Source organism: Onychostoma macrolepis, chromosome 09, assembly GCF_012432095.1.
Source record: "Onychostoma macrolepis isolate SWU-2019 chromosome 09, ASM1243209v1, whole genome shotgun sequence".
Classification (NCBI taxonomy): domain Eukaryota; kingdom Metazoa; phylum Chordata; class Actinopteri; order Cypriniformes; family Cyprinidae; genus Onychostoma; species Onychostoma macrolepis.
In genome coordinates, this window is record NC_081163.1 from 5,127,852 (window position 1) to 5,143,180 (window position 15,329).

Sequence of the window (15,329 nt, forward strand, 5' to 3'; positions counted from 1 at the left end):
TTCTGTGTGAATATAATATGAAGCTAGTTTTACTCAAATGAAACGGTGAAACGCTAACGAAGTGACTCTCAGAGCAGTTCTGGGGATGTAGTTCGTGTGTTTATGTCCATATTGAGACGCAGAGGCTGAAATCACCGCGAGCGTCACGCGCGCGTCAGTGTGTGTGTGTGGTAAAGGAAAACCCGCGTCTCTGCCATTCATTCATACAGAGATATGATCGCGTAATATGAGTTAATGCTCATCAGATCGCGTAAGTACAGCTGTACTACATACAGCATGTCACAGCACAGTAACGCTACTGCAAACAGGAACAAGTATACTACATAGAAATTTCTTGTCGGTGCGTTATTTGAGTGGCATGAGTGGTAAATGAGCAGAATGCGCACTGATAGAGTGCAATATTGAACGGAGCGTCACGCGGCGGCCGAAAATTCAGTGCATCACTAGTAAATGAACTAAAACGATTCTTCGCACAAATAATTTGCCTCAATGACTTTTTGTATTGGAGTTACTCGAGGAATCGTTTCAGCCGTAATTCACACACACAGAAGTAGGCACACTGATTATAGGTTAAACCGAGGTTAACACTGATGATGAGGATAAACTTGAGATTATGGGATGGACACAGCATTAAGAATTAGAGAAGAGTTTGTTTATGCAAAAAGACAGAAGTGAACTGTATTGTTTCAAAAGCACCTTTTCCTGTTTTCATTTCTCAAGACTTCAACTATACGCAATAAGGATCCATGAATGACGTGCCACATAGACAGGTGCAATATTATCTTGGTTAACACCTAGTCAAAATAGCCATTAAAATTAATAAAACAATCTTTTAAATATAATTTAGAAGATAAAACCTAATAACACTTTTACAGTTTACCCATATTTTGCATTTATCTGTTTGTGTGTGCATGATGTTGTAATGTTTTTTTAGGGTTGTGCTCTTTGAAGGAGGAAAACAGGTTGTTTCACTTCTCTCTGTTTTTTTTTTTTTTTTGTGGAGAGGAAGTGGAGACATTAGTGAAATCATGTCATTGCCTGACCTAGAGCAGACTGATTACTCAAACAGAGTTTAATGTACAAGTGTGAGAGACATATATTTCTGAAGCAACTTTATTTGAAACACGTGTGAAGCCAAAACATAATTTGCTTTTTACATTATTTTAGAATAAAAACAAAAATAGTAATAATTTTCAAATGTTTGTGGTCAATAAGATTTGAAAAAAAATAAAAAATTTTGATAATAAGAAATGTTTCATGAGCAGCAAATCAGCATATTAATTTGAGCTACAGCTTTCCTGTAGCTCAAATAGTAGAGCATGGCGCTAGCAACGCCAAGATCATGGGTTCGATTCCCAGGGAAAGCAAGAGCTGATAAAATGTAAAAACTGTAACTTGAATGCAATGTAAGTCGCTTTGGATAAAAGCGTCTGCTAAATGCATAAATGTAAATGTAATATTAGAATGATTTCTGAAGGATCGTGTGACACTGAAGACTGGAGTAATGATGCTGAAAATTTAGCTTTGCATCACAGAAATAAATTACATTGTTAAACATGAACTTAAAAAAAAAAAAAAAGTAATAATATTGTACAATATTAAAAGCAGCCTTGGTGAGCATAAGAGATTTTACCAACCCCAAAATGAAAAAAAAAATGCAAAACAGAAAATCTCTACCTTCACCTTTTACTAATTTCCGACAAAATCTGAAACCTCTGCAGAGTGTTTTTCACAGATCATTTTGATATGAACACACAGCGTTCAAAGTAAAAGCTTGGTGTGCTGGCTGAAACCACAAAAAAAACCTTTCAAAGATCATTATCATCAGAAAAAAAGCTACAGAAAGTCAACGATACACAAACACGTTCTTATCTATACCTTTAAATCTATAATTCTATAAAAACAAAACTTAGTTTATGTGGAAGCAATTTTCTTAAAGGAACAGTTTATTTAAAAATGACAATTCTGTATGAGATAGTAACGAGATAAAATTTCTGGCTAAACTCTTTCTTTAACAGTATAGCAAAAGAGGAAGAATACGTATAATTTTAATATTATAAGAGGATAACAGTTGACTACAGAGTCACTGACATTTGCCTTGTGCTTCCAGAGCTATGAACAGATCCCACTCGATATTTCGACATTGTGTTTCTCCCTAACAGGCCTTTCTTAAAGAGAGACGTCAGGAGCTGGTTGCGGAATTTCTTTCCAATGAAGGCATACAAAATGGGGTTTATTGCACAGTGGGCAAAAGTCATTGCCTGTGTGACGTACAAGGCCACGTCTATGCTGTCTCTCAGCTCACACGTTTCCATCACCTGGCCGCCTCGCATCAGGGTGTCTATTAACTCTAGGATATTATTGGGCAGCCAGCAGATGATAAAAGCCAACACGACAGACAGGATGACCCGCATGGCCTTCTGCTTTTGGCTGTTGCGCGAGCGGCAAAGCGTGCACATGGTGAAACCGTAGCAGAACATCATGACGGCTAATGGCAGGAAGAATCCCAAAGTGTGGTGGAGAATCCGCAAACTCATCCTCCAGCTGTCCATGCTTCCTGCGGTCAAATTGTCATGGCACGTATACTCCTGCGTATATACAGACACAAAGGCCTCACGATTCACTATAATGGGCAGGGACAACAAACAGGCACATAGCCACACCACTGCACACACTATACCAACCAGATGGCGTTTTTGGGTGAGGAATTGGGTTGCTTTCACGATGGCCAGGTAGCGATCAAAACTAATGCAAGCCAGCAGGAAGACGCAGCAGTAAAATGTGGCTTCCTGCAAGCCTGAAATCAGTTTGCACATAAATGTGCCGAACATCCAGTGGCCGGCGTAATAGTAAGCAGCCCAGAATGGGAGAGTCAAGGCAAAGAACAGGTCGGCGATGGCCAGGTGCATCAGGTAAACATCAGTAGACGTCCTGCGGTTCTCCATGCAGCTCACCACGAAGATCACCACCATGTTGCCCGGCAAGCTCAGACAGAAAACTATGACGTAAACTAAGACCAAAACCGCGTGGTTCATATACTGCATGTTGTCTGGGCAGGGAGACACCCAATCAGGGTATATGAAATCTGCAGTAGTAGCTTCCATGTTTAAGATGTTTGACTGCCAACTGTGGAGGGACAGCTTTATTAGAGCCAGCATATTTCAATATAAATCATTCAAATGATTTATCAGCTAAAAGTTTGGACATTCTGTACAATATGTAATTTATGAAATAAATAAATATACTCATATATGTGTTATTTTATAGTTTTAATGACTCTCTTAACTGCCTTCTGAAGAGCTGCTTATAAACAAATTAAGCTAGTTTTACACTGTAAAAAACTGTTTCAATTTGAAAAAGCTGCTTTAAAATTCTGCCTTAAAATTCATAAATTTAGTTAAAATAATATGTTAAATTGCTCTAAATGACAACTTGGATATTTGAGTTGTCTAAACTTAAATTTTAAGGCAGCATGAACATTTACTTTTTAGTTGAAACAACTATTTTTTAAGGTTAATTTAATTAACTTTGTGCTATTAAACTGAAATGAATCAACAATCAACTGACTTTGTTCCCTTTGCGACATTCACACTGTCAACACTGACCTACATTGAGCTGTATAATGACACTTGTCTTTTTAGAGCTGCTTTACATCTGAAATGATATACAGTATGTTGAATATTGGATTGAATATGTGCAACATAAGTTTTCTTGTTTATTGCTTTGATTCTGCTATGAAACAATCTGTATTGTATACATAAAAGTGCTAAAAGTGCAAAATAATAATAAAGAAATTAGTTGATATGTCTTCAGTTTTGACTGGTCTTAAATGCATAAATCAAAAAGTAGATTTAATTCAGGGAAATATTTCAAATTAAGTCATAATGGCTAATCCACTAATCTTTAATTAAAAGCTGAACAAACTGTCAATATATAGAGCAAAAGTGTATTCTCTTACCGTATAGAATTTACCGTATTCTTATTTTCTGTGATTTTATTGATTAACAGCGCTCAGGTCTGGCAGTCTGGGATTTAGGGACCATTCAGTGAAAAATTACTTGATACTAACTGTTAATATTCTAAGAATTACTGGTTTGATAACAACTGCTTATTACTAGGCTACCCATCCCTTTCCTTCCTGTATGAATAATCAAGAAATGAGGTAGAGCAGAGATACCATCAGCACCTTGGTTTCACAAGAGCTTTAACCAAAAACAACAGTAAAGGGGGGTGGGGGGTTGTTGTTGCTGAGTGACTATCCTGCCCCCTCACTCAAGATGAATATGAAAATCGATTTTAATAATGAAATAAAATAGACTATTTAAAAAAAAAAAATCGCCAAGTACATAGAATTTCTAGCATTAATATTAGGCTACTACAGCAAAAATTGATTTATGAACAGTCTGATTCACAATGTCATATTTTGGCACTCTTGACACAAACTTCCTGCACCACAAAGAATGTACCTCCATAAGCTAAGGGTATATACACTACATTGCCAAAAGTATTGGGTCACCCCCTTCTAATGAACAGGAGAAGAAAATATGGGGGACTAGCTGTCAAAAGTGATTGATTTATGACCCTTATGATTATGACACCCAGGTGTCAAATTGAGACCTCTGACCTCCTGTTCCTGTTTTCTTGATGTTTGTGACACTGGGTTTATGGCAGTGGCCATTTTGTGATCAGGATATGATTCGGCCATTTTGTTTTACCATTTGTTCTGAAGTGTTACAGCGATCTCGGATGGGTTGGTCCATCAAGTGTTCTAGTTGTTTCACACCTTTGAATAAAAACAAGAATGAATGAGATGAGTGGTATTGCGTCCTTTGTTTTGGGATGAAAGACTCTTCCAAATATTTGTCCCTATTACCATCAATGGTTGCTGAATAGATCAAAAAGGCAAGCAATTATCCAAGTCAGCAACTATCTAATCCGTCCACGCTTCTGAAAAAGTGATATGCCTGGACATGTTCTTTTTAGACCCTAAGAGTTGCAGTACATTTTCCACTCATGAAGGCAAATGAAGAAACAAAATAGTTGGATCGCTGTTGTTTTGGCGAGTGAAAAATCGGGCTAAAATCGTGCAGTGTGAACTAGGCATAAGAGAACTTACATGACTTAAAGTGAGATCCATGCAGTCCAGATGCTTATCTGTGAATTAAATTGTTCCCAGACTTGCATGCTTAGCCCTCCTATCTGTGGATTGTGTTGTTGTGTATTTGGATTGCAATGCGTTACCCTGACTGGTAGTATCAAACATGTATTGAGAAATTAGTCAGTATCTAAACTTTTTACACAAATTTCCAAACTAGTCTAAAATCTTCTAGTCTAAAATCATTCTTTCTTCATCTGTCTCTTTCCTGACTTTCTGGGCCTGTATAACAGTGTTTACGTCGACACCTCACCATGGTCTGATCTATAGGCTGTATGTTAATGTCTCTTACCTTCTGAGCAGGAAGGTGTCAGGACATCTACCTTTCCAGGTTGGGGATAAAAGAAAGGTGTCATGTCTGAGGGTAGTTCTTTGTTTTGGGGGGATGGAAGGCATCCAAACACGTGTCTAATATCAAACCCCTAAACGGTTTAGTTCTGCTTGATCTATAGGCTAAATGTTGATAGCTAAGACATCACTGTTTTGATTGTATGAAAACTGAAACATAGAATTAAAAAATTCACCAATTGATGAAAATTTCTATATGCGTCTGAAAAAGGTGCTATGTCTGGTCAAGTTTTTCTTTATCATCTCAGTGTGTGTATGCTAACACCTCTGTAGGATCAGAACAACCTAATCTGTAGGTTGAATAGATAAACTTATAAGGAGGAGTCTTAAGTTAAAAATTATTCAAACCACCAACTGTCCACCTCACCTGTCCATTTACTTCTGACAGTGAAGGTGATTGTGGGGTCTAACTGACAACGGACGACAGTATCCTCTTTGTGCTTGTGTTAATGGCTTTACAGCATTCACTCATATAGATGTGCACAGAATCATGCTTTAGTATGAGCAAAAATGTTGTGTTTGTGACAAACACACAATTTTTTACTTCAGAAAAGTTTTTTTTTTTTTAAATGTATGACTGAACCTTTCTCATTTGACAGACTTACGTTTTCAAATTATTTATTATTTCAAATAATGTTTAACAGCCACAGGGAATACATGTTGTTTTCTAATGTTCATGAAAACTTTATTGGTGTAAATTTCTCACCTAGAACACAAAACTTGTACATTTTGACTATTTTCTAGGTATCATGTCATTTTAAACGGTTTACTAAAAGATTAAAAGACCAGCATCTGTGATTTTCAAAATGAAAGAGATATAAAATATAAGGATGTTTCAACTATTAACATCAATTCCTTTTGACCCTAATAAACTGGTAATGAATTTACTATGGAAATTGATACAATGTAGGCTACAGTTCTCGTACCATGTGTGTAAATAGCTGTGCTAAAACATTTATGAGTATTTTTGCATGCCAACAGATTTTGTCAGGGATGTGTCTCATCTAAGAATCACAGTGTTTTGTAAATAACATTTTTTTTTTTTTTTTTTACATTACTAGATTTAGTCATATTATCAAGATTTCAGATAGCCGTTCACAATTTTTTGTTGGACTGTGTATGTTTTTAGGTGAAGACACCTCTTTGTGAGCTGTCATCATAAAATCTTTTTGAGAAATTTCTTTTAGTGCAACTTTGTGTCTGTCCATGATGTGCGAACACACGAAACATCAACATGAAAAATAAGTCTTGCTGTTTTACCCTTAAAACTATTACAACTGAAACAATCAAACTATTGCACTGAAAGCTGCACATTCATTTAAGTTTGAGCATGTTAAAATTTCCACACTCTTGTATTGATCAATTTAATCCATAACCTTTCATACATTCAAGAGACCAAATCTCTAAGAAAGAGTGTATAGCAAGACAAGAAAATGTTTATAATGCATATAGAATTAGGAAAATCTGTTTCATAAACAATTGTGAAAGGATGACTGGATTTAGTCATCTTGCTCAGATAGCAGATGACATAATTCACATTTCGTCTGTTTGGCTGTATTTGTTTTAAGACTCCTCTGCAAGCTCATGCTAATCCTTGCATGGGAAAGAGAGCATGACGAGCACATACTTATTCATTTAAGAAAATGATTGAACATTTGACTGAACTTTTTATTATTTTGACAAACCTCCATTTCAAATTATTTCCCTTGAGGTGTTTGTCCACAGAATCTTTTTCAACACAACGACATTAAACATTAAAGAATGCCATCAGTCACTGTCACCATCTTCTTTGACTCAAATAAAGCAACATCTCAGGTGTACGTAAGCATCTACAATGTGTGCATGTGCTAAACATCTTTGTTTCTCCACTTCTGTCATATTTATTTGATGTAATGCAAACATATTTTGAGAACTATGATGTTCCACGTTTTTGTAAAGGTTATAGAAAGAATTCAAACATAATCTTTACATCGGAATTATCTTTGCGCAAAGCAAATTGACTAAAAATCATTGAATTACAAAATGCAAAAATGTATACATTTAAGAAAAATTGCTATAATGCATACAGAATACAGAAATCCTCCTCTTGATCTATTGTGACTGACATTTTACTAAGTCAGACGATCAGGATTATGGACGACGCGGCTCACATTTTGTTTGTTGGACTGTATATGTCACTACTATGACTGTACTGTAGGTGAGGCCTTCTCTCTGAGAGCCATCAGCATTCAGTGTTTATAGAAATAAATGAAAATTAAGAAAATTTATTGAGAGTGTCTAAGTCGGTATTTCTTTTTAGGACGATTATTCATCTATTTGATGTGAGACCCCATTAAGTATCGACACAAAAATTAAGGCGTGCTGTTTTACACTTACAACTGAATTGACATATCTTACTATTGTGCTCAAAGCTACACATTCAGTAAAGTTTGAGGTCGTACACAATCTTGAAAAGGCTACAGACACAAAATATCAAGGAATTTTTAAGTGCTCTCTATGTAACTCAAGAGTCCAAGTCACTAAGAAAATATCATATGAATACAGAAAACCCACTCATGATCATCTGGGTATATTTTTGTAAATGTTGTTTTAAATTACTTTTTTCTTGCGCCACTACATCTAAAGCTCTTGTTCAGATGTGCACATTTTATTTGTCGTACTCGTTTCAACATTTCCGCTTGAGATTAAAGCCAAGGTAATGTGACCACAATTAAGAACCATGACATTATACTACATTCCCTTTGAAAAGGTTATAGACAGTCGTTTATACAGGAAACATGTTTGCGCAACAGAAATATGTATCAGTATAACAAATACCTAATACTGAAATCCTCTCTTCTAAATATATTGTTAAAGTTTTAATGCTGATTTTGATGGCCTACCCCACTAGCTGATACCACTCTATACTTTTTCATTGTTTTTAGATGAAGACTATTCTCAGAATCTTGTCAATCATGTCGCAAGTGTTTGCAGGAAAATATGAACAAATACATAAGAAAATAAAAGGATAGTCCTTCTACAAGAGATTGTTTAAACCGAGATTGTGATGTACTGTAGAGCTTTTTCTGGTCTGTCTACAAAGCGGCCACGGGACACACAGATCTTACAGTTTCTCTGTTACATGTACATCTCTTTCATTTAGAACACAATGCTGCACATTACAAGTTGAAGACAGTGTGGAAACACTATTTTATTTGTACACGTCTCTAAACATGACTTTAATAAATAAATCACAGATGTCATGTAGTTAATTCATTGAAAGGTGCATGTTTTTGACCATTTTAGACGGTCTGCACCAGCACACAGACACATGTTTTAGGTATTTATCTGACCAAAAGGTTTGATCCTGGGGAAACACGCACAACAGCAGCTGTGTGTTGTCATGATTGTCTTTATACTGTAACTGATCACTTTTATTGAAACAATGCGGCATGAAGTTACTGTATTCAACAGCACAGTCCCTTGAAATATTGTAGTATATCTTTTTTTCCCCCCTTCTAAATATCATGTATTTAGCTTAAATATTAGTTGTTAAGTGTTTACAAAGTTGTCATGCCTGTTGTTGAATTTTATAACATATATTTCACCAAACCTAAAGGACTGAAAAATAGGTTTAGCATAAGTCTGTATTTCAGCTGTTAGCCTGAAAATGCAAATGAACTGAGATTTCATACTGAGATAATCTACAGAACGTAAAACAAGCTCACAGTTTTGGATTCTAGCTTATGTTGAATATTGTTTGTTACAGTTTCACATGTTTAACACCTCATTACTTGAAGACACGTACTGTATAAATCACAAAGTTTTTCACTGTAGTAGGCCGACTCTGAAACCAGACCAACAAAAATTTGCTTGAGACTTAGCTGTAGCAATATGAAAATTGTTGTGTTTTTATCTTTCTATGATTTGTTCGTGTTTATCATATTCGTATTTATGTGGATTTCCTTGATTTAATAAAATATTTAACAAAATGCTTGGGTAATGTGTGTGAATATAGAATGTGACACAAGGATCTTTGAAAATATTTTATCCTAAAATATCCATGTAACACTCGGAATCATTTAAGATTGAGAATAATAATACAATTAAGACATTAACATTTTACAGGAGATGTGAATGTGAGTTCTTGGCTGATTTGTACATTATTAAATTAAAATAATTCTATTAGAAATTGTCATGAACTGAAGGTGTAAACAAAAACACTGTGCATTTAACAGCGAGATACCTTTAACGCCTTGTTTGCAAGAAAAATATACGATTGTTTAAGAGGTAATAATCTCACTGAATGTATCAAAGCATCCGATGTTTATGACTACTGAAGGCACCACATCCTTGGTTGTTTCACACCTACAGGCCCTACCTACATTCAGATTTTGGTATTTAAATAAGGTTTAGCGGCCACATAATTAACCGGAGAAGACATTGCAGTCTCCTGTTACAATGGCTGCTGCTGTTCCAAACAGTCCTGAAACATCTAGAAGAATGATGTGTGTAACACCGCCAAGAAGTTCTGTTGAAATGAGAGAGGAGCTGACTTTAGAAACATGATAATTCGTATACATTTTACGTAAAATGTGGTTCTATAAAACGTGCATTTACTTACGTTTTTTTTACAAGCACTAAAACGTACAATACTTACGTATTTTCAGCATTTAAACGTACAAAACTGATGTATTGACGACATCTAAAAATAAATCCTTATGAATATTGAAATCGCGGCATTAATTTTATTATTAGTTGTTATATCAATTACCTTTTCAATTGCATCATTAAATAGTTTACTCCTTTACTTAATAGGAAATGATAACATTTCGTTTTTGTTGTGTGATTTCTGCTGCCAACTCGTTTCCAAGACTTCACTTTAAACTTGTCATGTACTTTGTTTGCCATGAGCCACAAAAGGCGTTTTCTCCGACATGCTGTGACTGACAATAGAACTATAAAAAAAAAAACACCAAAACCACAACATAATTACGAAATGAAATGATTTTATTCGTGCGCTGTAATGCAGATCTTCAGAATCCATACGACTGTGAGGAACAGACCCAAATCCAAGCCTTTATTCGACGATCTTCATCTCCATCCAGAGCAGCAAGTCCAGCGACCGTAAAGCAAAGCCCGCGCTGACTGACGCGTTCGTTACAAATTCAAATGTTGCCGCTTCAAACGACAGGTTTTACGGCAGGATAATCAAACGCTCATTGGCTCTCGCCTGCATTCGTCACAGATTGCGACATGCAGTGTTTCTGGTGAGGTGTGTATTTGAATAATGCTAGCACGCGCGCGCCTTCACAAGTTCACAGAGAAGAAAATCTGGATAATATTTTCAGCGATTTACAACATAAATTCTGTTCTGCACCTCACACAAACCTACTGTATTCCGCCAGAGAGGACTGCGGCTGCAACGCATCGTCATTTGGATTACTTTTGGTAGTGCTTTCGACATTTTTGCAATAAATAAATTATTGTAATTGTATTTACCTGTCTGTCATGTTTTTCTTATACTGTACAGAAATATCTATGTTTAGGTTTAGATGCAGGAGTGGGATGAGCGACTATAAAACATTTTTAATGCTATATTGTTTCTAAAATGGTTATTTGATAATATGGCGTTTGATATCCTTTTATATTCGCTATAAAATGGGTAGGTTTAGGTTTGGGGGTAGGTTAAGATGTCTAAAATCTAAATTGCTTATTAATAAAATTATAAAAATGCATATTCGCTGTAAAATGGGTAGGTTTAGGTTTGGGGGTAGGTTAAGGGGTCTAAAAGTCTAAATCGCTTATAGATAAAATGATAAAAAGGCATTAATTTGAATATCTTAATGATATAAAAGATACGTAAATATTTTTACGTTTTTTAGCTAAAAATACGTATCGATTTGTACGTTTTAAACGTTGAAATACATCTAAATTGTACGTTTTAGCATCAATAAAAATGTACAAAAATGTACGTTTTGTGTTTGTAAATGTTACGTATTAATACCTACGTATAAACATGAGACCAGGCTGAATTGCCAGCATCTTAACAAAAATCCTAATTAATGACCGAGTTATCTCATAATCTTTAATCAAAATATCTTTCATCAATCAAAATATTGCGAGGCTTCGCCGGTCAAAGCAAATCCCTAACCAGGCCCCTTGAGGGCAACACCCCCATCTCAACAACCAAAATCCGAAACGTAGAAACAAGACCTTTCCCCCCAACAATTTATTTCGCTCGAATGTACAGAAGATTCGCCACTACTTCCTTGTGACTACAGCTACGCTACATCCCCTGTGAGCAGAGAGAGTGGCTGTCCTCATAAACTCTGCAGTTATCACAGGCTTTCCTAGATCTTGACAGCACAGTCAACGGAGCTACTGCAACATCTTGTTGATCAAAACATTATCTACAGTATATGGACCAACAGAATCAGCTCCAACAATCCAATTTGTCTGAGCTTGGCGCACTCTGCAATTTTTCAATTAATAAGGCTTCGACGGATCTGAACCATAAACCAGAAATTGAAGCTGAAATTGGAATTGCACAAGGCCTGGACCGTCGTGGATTAAAACAGTCGGTCCAGATTCTAGGAAACGGCGACAACATTCTATATCGATTAGGGGACAAAGTTTATCTCCTGGAGAGAATTTAATTCTGAAAAGGATGTCTGACGCTGCGCAAAAGCTGATGGAGCGCGACTGGAGTTCTGGCGCCGCTGCGGATGATCAGTTGAGGTGCGGCTGCCCCGCGGGGAAAACGTGTCACGTGATTGGCTTCATAGACTCTACGTTCAAACCGCATTACCGAGGACAGATGATAAAACTGATGCAAACGGTCATCGAGCATGCTTGCGATCCGAATCATGATTGTACTGGGGATACCAAGCGTGTAAAAAATCTCAAGAATGAAATGGACTTCGTAAGAAGCCTGAAAAATAACCCATGGCCGGATTTGACTGGCATGTTTATTTACAGCAAACATCCAGCCTCTTTAATCGTCAAAGAAATTCTGGATATGATGACGTCAGTGAAAGACACCTGAAAAGGATATTACGCGAAAAAGGATTGTCTCGACGGAAAAGTTACTCGGCCTTAGTGGACCTTGTTGATTTCATCAGTCATCAGCTGCAGTACTCTGGCCAACATCATGGGTACCGATGGATGTACACGAAATGCAGAGAGAAAGGTCTGCGTGTGAGAAAAGAGGATGTGCGCATGGTGCTGAAGGAATTGGATCCTGCAGGAGTTTCAATGAGGAGAGCCAGACGTCTCAGACGGCGCAGCTACTTTGCTAAGGGACCAAACTTTATTTGGCATTTGGACTCGTACGATAAGTTAAAACCATATGGCGTTTGTATTAATGGCTGCATTGATGGCTTTTCGCGTAAGATTATTTGGCTTAATGCCTACACAACTAGTAGCGATCCAAAGCTAATCGGTGGTTACTATATTGAAGCGGTGGAGCGTTTGGGAGGATGCCCTAGAGTTGTTAGGGGGGATCTTGGAACTGAAAACGGTCATGTAAGAGACTTTCAACGTTTTCTTCACATCAGTCATGAAGATGAAACCCTTGACAGCTATTTGGAAGGTGCAAGTACTGCCAACCAAAGGATCGATTACTGGTGGGGGTTTCTGCGCAAAGAGTGCATGGAATTCTGGATTTCCCTGTTCGCTGACCTCAGAGACAATGGATTCTTCGATGGAGGATTCTTGGACAAAAGATTGCTCCAGTTCTGCTGCATGGGACTCATCCAAGTGAGTTTATCTGAAATTATGTTTTAATGCTTCTCTGTGTGTGTGTGTGTGTGAGAAAGAGAAAGAAATTTTGTCATTATTCACCCCATTGTTTCAAACAATACAACACATGACTGTTTTTGGTAGGACACAAAGAGCAGATTCAGAGCAGTATCCATCATCAAGTTGAAGGGTGGTTGGTTTTAATACAAAAGGCGGGATGCTTGAGTGAGAGCTCACTGGTTTTCATCCTTTGTTAGGCCAGAGATGAGAAAATGTTTTTCTACTGAATCCCTGAGCCTTATGTTAAATTGAGTGTATGTTACACAAGGTCTTGAGTTAAGTAGCTCTATTAGACTGTGTACGATAAGTTCAACCGCGAAATGCGTGTGGGAAATGCCATTGGATTACATACCGACGGTCTGTGGATTATTCATTGACTGATTCATCATGTCATTGCCGGTATTGGAACACTTGGGACAAAATTGTTGGCAACGGCCAAACAACGCTGGAAACACAGGTTTTTTTGTAAAACTTATTGCGTGGACTGTTTTGATGGAACTGATGTGTACATATTATGGAGAGGGGGTGAAATGGTTGTTTATGTGTGGAGGTTGCTTGTTTGTATACACTATGACACTTTAATATATCAGTATCAAAAACTCAATGGATGGTATCCCATATTTTTACTGTGGCTTTCGTTAAACTGATGTTTGAGAGATTTTGTTACAGCTTGATGGACCAACCCATCCGAGATCGCTGTAACACTTCAGAACAAATGGTAAAACAAAATGGCCGAATCATATCCTAATCACAAAATGGCCACTGCCATAAACACGGTGTCACAAACATCAAGAAAACAGGAACAGGAGGTCAGAGGTGTCAGATTGACACCTGGGTGTCATAAACATCAAGTAACAGGAACAGGTCAAATCGATCACTTTTGGCAGCTAGTCCCCCACATTTTCTTCTCAGGACGTATTTTTATTGTTGTCGATTAGTGTGTAATGTAGCTGTGTGAGCATAAACAACATCTGCAAAGTTATGAAGCTCAAAGTTCAATGCAAAGGGAGAAATTGTCTTTTACAGAATTAGCATAGCATCGCCTACAGCGAATGACTGGTAAGGGACTAAGACAAAATAATTCTGGGTTAGTGACATCATAAACCCAGATAAACCCCGTCCCCGGGAACATGCAACGAAGGGGGCGAGGCCATGCTGCGCTGCTTTTGAGAAGAGGAAGAAAACTAGGGGTGCATGTAAAAATCTACTCCTATACTGTATGAATCGCGATTCTGTCTTCTAAGGATTCTAATGGATTCACAAGTTTCAAAATCAATGTTCTAAAACAGCCTGTTCCTCGCGTCGCCCTGCGTTAAACATGGATGTGCATGCGGTTGCCCTACTGTATTAAAGCTTTAATCATGATAAAACCACGCATATTAAAAGCTAACATAAGCAGTACCATAATAACAGTGTATCTAAAAGTATGAGACAACAACAAACAAAAAACATAGGCCTACCATTAACAGCCGTGCCTGTTCACTAATATCCTCTGCGTCTTACGGAGCCCTTTACAGGACATTGTGGTGGGAAAAATTCGGGGTGAGTGGAAAAAATTCAGGGTGGGAGGAAACATTTTTTTTCAAATGTTTTGCTTTCTCTTGCAAAACTTTTGCTTTCCCTCGAGAAACTTTGCGTTCTCTCGCAAAGATACTTGCGTTCCCTCTGAAAACTTTTTGCGTTCTCTCGAGAAACTTTGGCGTTCTCACTTCCTGTTCAACACTTCCTGTTTACTTTACGCTTCCAGTGGTTCAGACAGTTCCGTACATTCTTAATGGAGCAGTTCATAGTTTTATTTTGAACTTGGACTGAAGTATAAAGAAATACGCTCAGTGCTTAGTACAAGGCACGGTTTTGACGTCAGTGAAAGACACCTGAAAAGGATATTACGCGAAAAAGGATTGTCTCGACGGAAAAGTTACTCGGCCTTAGTGGACCTTGTTGATTTCATCAGTCATCAGCTGCAGTACTCTGGCCAACATCATGGGTACCGATGGATGTACACGAAATGCAGAGAGAAAGGTCTGCGTGTGAGAAAAGAGGA

At 37.3% G+C, this 15,329-nt stretch overlaps 1 protein-coding gene across 1 annotated transcript; it reads right to left on the reverse strand.

The window, feature by feature from the left end:
* Positions 1 to 1,097: 1,097 nt before the first annotated feature.
* Positions 1,098 to 4,072, reverse strand: LOC131547138 (C-X-C chemokine receptor type 1-like). Its single transcript, XM_058787474.1, has 2 exons — positions 3,959 to 4,072; positions 1,098 to 3,126 (listed from the first exon to the last, which is right to left on the reverse strand). Exon 2 carries the CDS (start codon positions 3,102 to 3,104, stop codon positions 2,076 to 2,078), a length of 1,029 nt encoding a protein of 342 aa, XP_058643457.1. The 5' UTR covers positions 3,105 to 3,126; positions 3,959 to 4,072; the 3' UTR covers positions 1,098 to 2,075.
* Between the last annotated feature and the right edge of the window lie 11,257 nt (positions 4,073 to 15,329).